This window comes from Spinacia oleracea, chromosome 2 (assembly GCF_020520425.1).
Source record: "Spinacia oleracea cultivar Varoflay chromosome 2, BTI_SOV_V1, whole genome shotgun sequence".
Lineage (NCBI taxonomy): Eukaryota > Viridiplantae > Streptophyta > Magnoliopsida > Caryophyllales > Amaranthaceae > Spinacia > Spinacia oleracea.
Genome location: NC_079488.1, coordinates 43,131,276 through 43,141,847, shown reverse-complemented (window position 1 = coordinate 43,141,847; position 10,572 = coordinate 43,131,276). Strand labels below are relative to the sequence as shown.

The 10,572-nt window shown below is 35.5% G+C and overlaps 1 protein-coding gene across 1 annotated transcript; it reads left to right on the top strand.

Moving 5' to 3' along the window:
* The first annotated feature begins 216 nt into the window (after window positions 1-216).
* LOC110789944 (4-coumarate--CoA ligase 1) lies at window positions 217-7,285 on the top strand. The gene is made up of 5 exons (XM_021994666.2): window positions 217-1,469; window positions 4,418-4,616; window positions 5,913-6,126; window positions 6,253-6,355; window positions 6,846-7,285. Exons 1-5 carry the CDS (start codon window positions 411-413, stop codon window positions 6,966-6,968), a joined length of 1,698 nt encoding a protein of 565 aa, XP_021850358.1. The 5' UTR covers window positions 217-410; the 3' UTR covers window positions 6,969-7,285.
* The last annotated feature ends 3,287 nt before the right edge of the window (window positions 7,286-10,572 follow it).

Here is a 10,572-nt window from a genome sequence, read left to right as displayed (position 1 = left end):
CTACATATCACCCCACCATAACGCCATGCACGAACCAACCATAACGCTCCACGTATAATCTAAAGATCAAGACACTACACGTGTTAGGCTTTTAATGGTCCATTAGCCAGCCGTAGCATGCTATGATTAGGCACGTATAATGTGGGTTGTAAGAGAAGTTGCTACATGTTTTTGTCAACGCACTTTCTATTTATATTTTGATCGCAAATTCTAATCATACCAACCCCCTTTGCTCCATCTCACCCGCTACCCCTCTCTACCTTTCACCTACTTCCATATATTAAGCCCAAACCCAACCATCCCAAAAAAATAGGGAAGGTCTTAGTAGTAACTCACATTACCTTCTCTTTTTATTTTTTCAATTCCTCTTCTCTAATTCTCAACTTCCTCTCTAAAATCCTTAAACAAACATGGGTTCCGAACAAGTAAGCAATCATATTGATCAAAATGAGGTCGAGGGGGTTGTTGACACGAAGGAGTTCATCTTTCGATCCAAGCTCCCGGATATCTACATTCCTAACCATCTCCCCCTCCATACATATTGCTTTGAGAATCTACGTGAGCACGGTAGTCACACGTGCTTGATTGATGGGCCTACGGGCCGCAAATGGACCTACGAGGAGGTGGAGAAGACTGCTAGACAGGTTGGAGCCGGGTTTCATCATAAGCTCGGGTTGCAGAAGGGTCAGGTGATCATGCTGCTCCTCCAGAATAGCCCCGAGTTTGTATTCTCCTTCCTCGGAGCATCCTTCATTGGAGCCGTAAGCACAACTGCTAACCCGTTCTGCACTTCGGTCGAAATTGAAAAACAAGCCCGAGTTAGTGGAGCTCAAGCCATTCTCACCCAGTCTGCCTTCGCGGACAAGGTGAGACCCTATTGTAAAGACAACAACATCCATTTGATAGTCGTGGATACTTTGTCTCCCGATGATGGACCCCACGAGAATAAGTACTTTTGGGATATCGTGGGAACCCAGGGGGAGGAAGACAATTTACCCGAGGCAAATATAATCCCAGATGACGTGGTAGCACTACCTTATTCGTCAGGCACAACCGGCCTTCCTAAGGGCGTGATGCTCACGCACAAAAGCCTCGTTACGAGCGTGGCGCAACAAGTGGATGGGGAGAACCCGAACCTATATTTCAACGGCGACGATGTTGTACTGTGCGTTTTGCCCTTGTTCCATATCTATTCGCTGAACTCTGTCCTGCTGTGTGCTCTACGCGTTGGGGCTGCAATTCTTGTAATGCCCAAGTTTGACATAAACATGTTGATGGAATTGGTTCAGAAATACAAAGTTACGATTGCACCCTTCGTGCCACCAATTGTTTTAGCTATTGCTAAGAACCAAGATATGGACAGATATGACCTTTCATCTGTAAGGGTAGTATTGTCGGGAGCAGCCCCCATGGGAAAGGATCTGGAGGATGCTGTCAGAGCTAAATTACCAAATGCTAAACTTGGACAGGTACTAAATTAATCTCATATCATCCATTTACACATTTTTGATATAATTAGTACTCCGTATAAAATTTGATTATTTTTCTATTTATGTCATCTGCGCGTTTAACTGACGGGTTTTATTTCGTCATACCAAGTACTCCATAAACAAGAAAAATACGAGTAGCTGATTTTAATACGAGTAATTGCTTTGACTAAAATAATTAATCATACTGTCTAACGAACAGTGGCGGTGCCAGTACGGGTTCAGCGGGTTCAACTGAACCCGTACTGGCAAAAACAAAGAAAAAGTTCGGAGGTTTCGGAAACGATCAATCTTCAAAGTAATATGTAATTTAGCGCTCAAAATATACACAAACTAAAAGCTGGAACACTGGTTGTAGCGAGGACAGGCTTCCCCTTCAAATTGGTTTCTAAGTGTGGTCGCGGGTTCGACTCCTAACAACAACGACATTTTTGATTTTTTTTTTCTTTTCTTTCTTAGTAGCTAGTAAGCTATAGTTTTGAACTTTTAATAAATAGTTTTTTTTATACATTCCTATTACCAAATGTCTTTTAAATTCTGAAAATTATCCAATGCTCTAGAAAAAATTATGTTTTTTAAATCATTTTCTTAAAAAAAAAATCTTTAATTATTTATCTTATACAATACGTATAAAACCTGTTATTTGCACCCCAATAAATAAATAAAATATGCTAACCCTTAACACAAATTTTCTGGCACCGCCACTGCTAACGAAAGACCTAATGTATTGAAATTGAAGCGAATAATAATTAATGTAATTCTGGTGTGAGGTGTTATTGAGTTGAATTTTTTTGTACTAGAACAAACATGCTTTCCTGGGTCGGTATGAATAACATTTTATGTTACTTATAACAGTCGGTCATTTGCACATTGTTGACCAACAAAAATAAAGCATATTGTTGACCATGTATAAGTTGTCAGTTTTTATTGAGGGTTATTAATACGAAACATTCAGCAAGAATCATCAATGTTATAATGTCATTTATGTTACTTCTATACAATACACATGTGTTCAGGATTAATAAGTCATATACTCCTTATAATACTTTGATTTATTAAAAATTAAATATTAAAAAATATTTAAAATTGTAACCTAATTTAAATTTCTCAAAATAACTCGATACGAAAATAAGATTAACATTCAAAAGAAAGGAGGGAGTACAATGATTTATTTTCTACTGTAACTTAATTGGTTTAGACAAAAAAAAAAAGTATGACTAGAAAAAGTCAAATTGAGTTAAATGAAAATACACTAAATTAAACAAAGAAATTACTCCACTATTTCAAAGTATATTCTCAAATGAGAAAAATATTAGACTAACGTGACAACTAATTCCGAATAAGATCCAAAATATTTTAATCCAAATATTTTTGTATTCATATGAAATCTTTAGAGAATTATGTGGGCTGTGCAACCAATAATTTTTTATGCTAATTTTGTTTACGTGTGAATATATTTTATACTTTAGGTTGCCCAACATTTTTCAGGTTTGACGTACTTATGAGTTAGGTGAATGGGGTTGAGTGCTCACTTTATCATCATTAAATTAGCACTAATTCATTCAAATAATCATTATCCGTACTCCATAATTAAACCATATTTAATTATACAGAGTATATTTATTTATAATTAAAAGTCGAACATAGATCTCATTGTCAGGAAATGAAGGGATGTATTTTTTAATTTGTAATATACTCAGCATTAAGGGTGAGGATAACGGTCGCAAGTTAAGACAATATTTATTTGTCGCAATTTTACATGTTGAAGTTTAATTGGTACATATAGGCGCCACGTAGGCTATACGTCATCAGAATATTTTTACTATGAAAAAATGTAAATAACGTAGTCGATATAAAGAAGGAAATAAATGAGAATACTAAGATTTTCCTACCTTTTTTTGAAACATTTATAATAGGTTATATAAGTTAAATATTTTAGTTTCCAATTTAAATCATAACACATAAGAATGTCATGTCATCATTGTGACACGGCTTAAAGGTCGCATGTTACGACCTTTATCATTTTCGGTATAGGAATTTATTCTCTTCACCTAGTCTAATTTGATCTGATATGAATTTTTCTTATTTGTCTAATTTAAATGTTTTCTATTAGTTTTTTTTGTTTTTGTCTTATTATGATCCGGTCTGATCTCATATTTTCTAATCTAGTATTGTTTTAAGAAAAATGAGTAGTAATCATTTTTAACTAAGGTGATCCAACAAATAAAACGAAATACTATAAATATTATGTTCTCATTCTTTATGGGAAAGAATCTTAGATTTCTACTTTATGGGAAACATAGGATCCATGACAACTAATACGGAGTACTGTAAAACGAAGTACATAATTGTTGTCGTTGTCATTATAAATCGTGGCAGTTTATGGTGCACCAAAATTCCAAAATGGGATGATGTATGGAACTACTTGAACCTCCCTATGGCCTATGTAGTACTCCCTCCGTATTTTTTTTAAGAGATACACTTGGTCGGGTACGGGTATTAAGAAGAATAATTGAATGAAATAGAATAATAAAGCAAGTGGGGTTGGATAGATATTTTAATAATTAAATATGTGGGAACTATGTCATTTTGGTGGGTGGAGGGTGGGGTGGGTTTATGAAAATATTTGTTTAATAGGATGGTGGGTGATAGAGTATATTAGATGTATTATTTAATTAGATGGTGGGGTTGATAAGTTACTAAAAATGGCAAGTGTATCTCTTAAATAAATACGGCCGGAAAAGGCAAGTGTATCTCTTAAAAAAATACGGAGGGAGTACATTTTTTCGAATCCCCTCCTCTATTTATAAATTATGCGCAAGTACCTAAAATAATTAATAATGGATCGGAAAAAAGCCGAAAAATTAGTTATTTTACGATATATGAAGGGTCAAATTAAACCGGCTAACACACAAATCACTAATATGTAGGGTTATGGAATGACCGAGGCAGGCCCAGTGCTAGCAATGTGTTTAGCATTTGCAAAGGAGCCTATGGAAGTTAAGTCCGGATCATGTGGTACGGTCGTACGCAATGCTGAGTTAAAGATTGTTGATCCCGACACTGGATGTTCCTTGCCGAGGAACCAACGCGGTGAAATTTGCATTCGTGGTAGCCAAATCATGAAAGGTTTGTTCGATCATCTATTACTTAGTTTCCTTATACAGAGTATAAAAAGTCGTTTCGAAATATCTAGTATGTTAATTATAATGTTTTTTATGTCTAAGATTTATTAACGAGGAAATTGAATTTCTTTATACTTCGCCACACATCTATTCCGACCCTTCTTAGACCTATTAGGGCGAGGTCAATTTATGTGGAAAATAGTCATTATTGGTACATCTTGACATTTATTTCACTATGAGTACTTAAATGTCTGCAATTTTATAGTTGCAATGTTCTACTTTGGATTGCTACATATGGTCCACTCCACTTCACTCCATTATGATTGTGCATTTGGAAAGGGTTTTTTTTTTTATATAAAAAGAAAAATTATTCTTGTGGATCTTAACGAGATTTTCATTAAGTGCGATGATTTTTTATTAACCGACTTAGAGTTATACCCCTTAGTTTCTAAATATGTGTCACTTATGGAGTAATGCACGGTAATTAATAAAAATGACAAGTGTGTAAGAAAAACAATGATTGAGAATGTTTTTTTGGGAAAAAGATAAAATAGATAATTGTTATTGATAAAGTACAAAAAAAAGTGGATGTAGGGATTGAAAAGGGAAAATGTTTGGTTGATCCTAAGAGTTGGCAACCCCTAAGATACATATAACATAAAATATTTCAATGCATTTGTAACCAATCAAAAATCAATATTGAAAAGGGTTACCAACCCTTAAGGTTACTCTATCATTTTCCGAACGCAACTTTAAAAAAAGTGACACATATTTAATAAAATAAAGGAGAAAGTATGATTTTCCAGTGATATGAATTATATTTAGGAATCTAGAATATGTTGGTTTAGAAACATACTAGAACCCCGAACATATATTATAACTTTATCATAATTCTAACATGATATGATGTCCAATTATAAATTATACCGCCACAATGGCCCATAATCATTATGGTTTGTGGTACGAGGCAATAGGTCTGAGTTATAAACGGCCATTCATACGTTCAATTTTTTAGAGGCTTAGATATGGACATATAGTGGTGAGAAATAAATTTGTTGAACAATTCTAATAGGCCCTTTTGTGTTAGTGTGATTTGTGACAATTGTGAATGACAAGTGTACCTTAACAAGTGGTCAATCAATAACGATTTAAACCCTAACATTAATATACGAAATACTCCCTCCGTCCCGGAATACACGCACGGGTTCGAGTCGACACACTTGCCAATGAAATGAAATGTCTCTGTCAGTTTTAAATACCAATGCAATAACTAGTGGATTAACTAATAATGAAAATCCAGGTTACCTGAATGACCCGGAGGCAACAACAAACACCATAGACAAAGAAGGATGGTTACACACCGGCGACATCGGATTTGTAGACGATGACGATGAGATATTCATCGTTGATCGGCTTAAGGAATTGATCAAGTACAAGGGCTTCCAAGTAGCCCCTGCTGAACTTGAAGGCATGCTAATCAATCATCCTAGCATACATGATGCTGCTGTTGTTGCGTAAGTTCATTTTTTATTTCTTCATTCTTATTTTCAATTAATACTTAGGTCTCCTTATTATATATATATCCTACATTCGATGTTCGATACACGTTGTAAACAAAAAAAAATTATCAATTTTTTCAGGATGCAAGATGAGGCTGCTGGTGAAGTTCCTGTTGCATTTGTTGCAAGAACAAATGGTTCACAAATTAGTGAGGATGATGTTAAACAATACATCTCCAAGCAGGTAATTTATCCCCCCCTTTCTCCTTTTTCAGTCTTCTATTTTTCAGAAAACAAAAAAAATATAAATATGAATATCAGAAAAAAAAAGTTTCCAGTTGTCAAATTCCAAAGTCAATATGATTATTATAGGGATGTCAACTCTCATCAACCTAATTAATGTATATGGCTTCGGAAATCAAAAAGCCGAAAACAGAAACCTGACAATAATATCGAGTTACTTAATTGATAACCCCTATATTCTTGAATTTGGTCACGTTCTCTTAAATAATGTTTGCTTGACAACCATATATAATTATAAGTAATTATAACCATAATTGATTTTTAATGGTCTATTCATCTACTACGTAGTAGTACGTATATTTTACTAAAATTAACCGATTTTATAAATTATACGTACTTGAATTTTATCAATTAAAATTGATTTTATGTACTAACATCGAAATATCATCTTCAAATATAAGCTAATAATTCGTGGTAATTTCTATGTGCAGGTGGTATTCTATAAGAGAATATACAAGGTTTTCTTCGTGGATTCAATCCCTAAACTTCCATCAGGAAAAATATTAAGGAAAGAGCTAAGAGCAAGATTAGCAAATGGTATTACTACTAAATAGGTTTTGGTAACCATTTAATTTACCACGAAGCTCGAAAACTAAGGCATACCTTCTAGCAAGAACAACGTATGTAATTAATACGTTATGAAAAATGCCAGTATATATGATTTGTACCAAAAGAAATAATCTTTTGAGTTTAAACGTTTTTAAATTTTTGAAAAAAAAAATGAAAGGGGATGGTTGGAAATCTCAATTAATTACTTGTATTTCTACGTCGTCTTTTTTTTTTTTTTTTTTTTTTATTATTGTATATGATGTTATGGACAATTTGTAAGGAATTCTACCATCTAAATTTTAATTGAGTGTTCCTGCATTTATTCCTATTTTCTTCTGAATTGAATGTTAGTCAATTGGAAATTTGGTCTATAATAGCGTAACGTTCACACGTACAAGTTCGGGAATCAGGGATTAGGGGTGAGAATGGTATAATGAAGTAAGTGCTTGTTTGGTTCACTTGGGAAGTAACTTACCATGGGAAGTTTCATTTCGTAGGAAGTTAATTCCCGTGCTACTTTCTTAGGAAATAGGTAGATTATATTTGGTTGAACTTGGAAATTTATAATTGAAGGGAATCGACATGTGAAGTACGGAGTATGACTTACTAAGGGAAGGGTAGATAAATCACCTCCAATGTTCATAGAAATTTCAACTTCTCAAGGAAGTTATAATTCCTCCATTATTCCCATTTCATGCCAACCAAACAAGTACTCCCTCTATTTCTTTTTGTTCTTTACGTTTAGCCTTTTGTACGTTTATTAACGTCTAATTAATGTGCATTGAGATTCCTCTATTTTTATTTAAACAAGGAAAATTACGTTATAATGTTTTCACTTTTATAAAAAAATCTGATATTGGGAAAATAAGAAAATTACGTTATAATGTTTTCACATTACTAATGGACCTTTATATATACCATCTCTCATGATATAGTCTTGGACTGCGTTCTAATTACCTTATTCTTATTGTTTATTACTTATTTTTATAATTTTTTTTTTCACAATTACCGCCTCATAAGTTCAGTTTTTCAAACTTACTTATTGTTGTACACATTTTAAGACCGACCCTTAACAAGAGTATATGGTAGGTTAAAGGTCCTAAAATAACAAGGTGTCAACGGTTATGTCAAGCCCGATCAAGGTATAAGTCCAAGAGCAAGAGTGAAGCAGCCCAACAAGGGAAGGCCTAATGATAAAGCGACGCCCAAAAGCGGCAGAAGCCAGCGCCAGTTACAAGAAGATGAAGGCTGACGTGGCCACGATCGTAAAACCTATCTCTCTCTCTCTCTCTCTCTCTCGCTCGCTCGCTCGCTCTCTCTATCTCTCTCTCTTTTTGGTGTTAGCACCCAGTTCACCCTTAGGGCTAATCAGGATTTGGGGCGAGTTTTGGGTGGATAGGTTCCAGTCCCCTCCCAATTGTTGTTGCGGGGGATTGAACACGAGTTCTCCCTACCAAGTTCAACCTCAATCACCATTGAACCAACATGCAATTGGTCTCTCTCTCTCTCTCTCTCTCTCTCTCTCTCTCTCTCTCTCTCTCTCTCTCTCCCTCCCCCGGGCAAGCAATTATGGGTTTAAACTCACATTCTTCTGTAAACCGCCACCAACGCTCTCATCAAGGATATATATATATATATATATATATATATATATATATATATATATATATACATTCTAAAACAGCAAGCAAAGGACATCAATCAACACACAAACAAAGGATTTCTTAATCTCTTAGCTTTCCGTAGCTTTTAGCCATAGCGCTTAGCGTAGTCCTAGGCTTAGTAGCCGAACAGTAGCGTAGCAATAGTTCTTAGAGGTTTCCCTCATGTATTGAAGCATTCCCGATAGTTTAAGTTGTGAAATTTCAAAGCATTCAACCATGGAGGTACATCTCTTCATAAATTAATGTTTTTCCAGTTTTTCATTATATATCAATCAATGATATTTGCTTGAATTTTTCGTGCTATTTCATTTAAGCCTTTTATTTTGCTTTAACTTTGTCATAAAAAGTTCTTGCATTTGTTTATTTCCTACAAATTACTCGTTCACGAACAAGGCCTCTACATAACAAGGTCGATCGTCGTTTAAGGGCAGTACCCCTAGACACCTTTATTCTCCCTACAGAATAAGGTGTTATTGCTTGTTCACGTACAACGTCAACAAGTTTTTGGCGACCACAGTGGGAGAGTTTGTCAAATACCTAATAGACCTTGCAATTTTAACTACGTAATTTACTATCAAATTATGCTACCTAAGACTATGAGAAACAGAAGGGAAAATCTAAAAAAGGATGATGATTAAAACAATGACATCTCTCTGGATAATCCTCCTAGACCAACGAAACCTGTCCATGAAGACAATACACTTCCTCTCCTAAATCATACAGAGATTGATAGGCCACAAGATGACGCTAGGGCATCTAACCCAAGACCAGAGTCAGACGATTCCTCACCTATGACGGGTAGTCAGACCTCTACTCACACTAGAAATCTGATAAACACCTTGTACAATAAGTATTTGGAGATTGTGAAAGGTCCATTGGCTGAAACTAGGGAGAGCCAGAGGGTTCAGTTTGATCCTAATTATCGTATGCTTGTAGAAGAGTCTGCTAGAGTATTCACAGTTATACTAAACAACGTAACCAAATCTTCTGGAAAGTCAGTCTCCAGACAGGAAGATAGGATTATAATTGATATCAACGATACCCTGAACGCTACTAATGATGCGTTAACCAGAAGTGTAGCAACCTGTAAGGTTATGAACAATATAATTCATGCGGAAAAAACAATAAAGACAGGAATCCAAATTAATTGCCACATAGTCAATTAGCATAATTTAGTATACATACTATGTGATGCGTGCCTTCCCTAGCTGCTCCCGAACCGAACAAGAACAAGTAAAGAACTCCAAATGTCGCACCTCCGTAGATAGTCCAAATCACGTTCTGATCCGCCTTAGGTTCAACCAACTAGAATATTCTCTAAGGTTTTACGCACTCGGGAACTCACAATATGTGATAGACAAATATTAAACTCTCTTGAATTTAATGTCTTATCAAAAGTTGTTCAAATATGTGATCATGAATCTCATATTTATAGAGTGGACATAGAGAAGTTTATTCCTATTAGGAGTTGATTAACGAAACCCATTAGAATTCTAGTTAAACACAACCACTTAGTATTCTAGGAATAATCAAATACTAATTAAGTATTAGATTCATCCTAGAATTCTAATTATGTAGGATTTAGGAAAACGAACAACTTACGACCCAATTCAAGTAATCTTGGCGCCTAATTTGATGACATGCGTGTGGGCTTGGGCCTTGGTGCGCAAGGCTAGCTTTGGCGCCCACGCAGCCTTGGCGTGCATGCTGCCTTGGCTCGCAGCCCATGTTGCCTTGGCTTGCAGCCCTTGATGCCTTGGCTCGTAGGCCACACTGGGCGCTGGCTTGTCATGCCATGCGGGCTTGCTCGTCGAGTGATGGGCTGGCTCGCTTGCCGGCCTGTCGCTCGTCGTGCTTCCGATTCGTTTTCCGATTCCGGAATTTATATCCGAATCGAACAATATTCACGTTTCCAATAATATTTTCGATTCCGACAATATTTCCG

What these genes read in the sequence shown, in the direction of transcription:
- LOC110789944 (XM_021994666.2), top strand. Translation starts at nt 411, where the DNA reads ATGGGTTCCGAACAAGTAAGCAATCATATTGATCAAAATGAGGTCGAG. An exon ending in CATGATGCTGCTGTTGTTGC is followed by an intron (nt 6,127 to 6,252) that starts GTAAGTTCATTT and finishes CAATTTTTTCAG; the next exon opens with GATGCAAGATGAGGCTGCTG. An exon ending in AACAATACATCTCCAAGCAG is followed by an intron (nt 6,356 to 6,845) that starts GTAATTTATCCC and finishes TTCTATGTGCAG; the next exon opens with GTGGTATTCTATAAGAGAAT.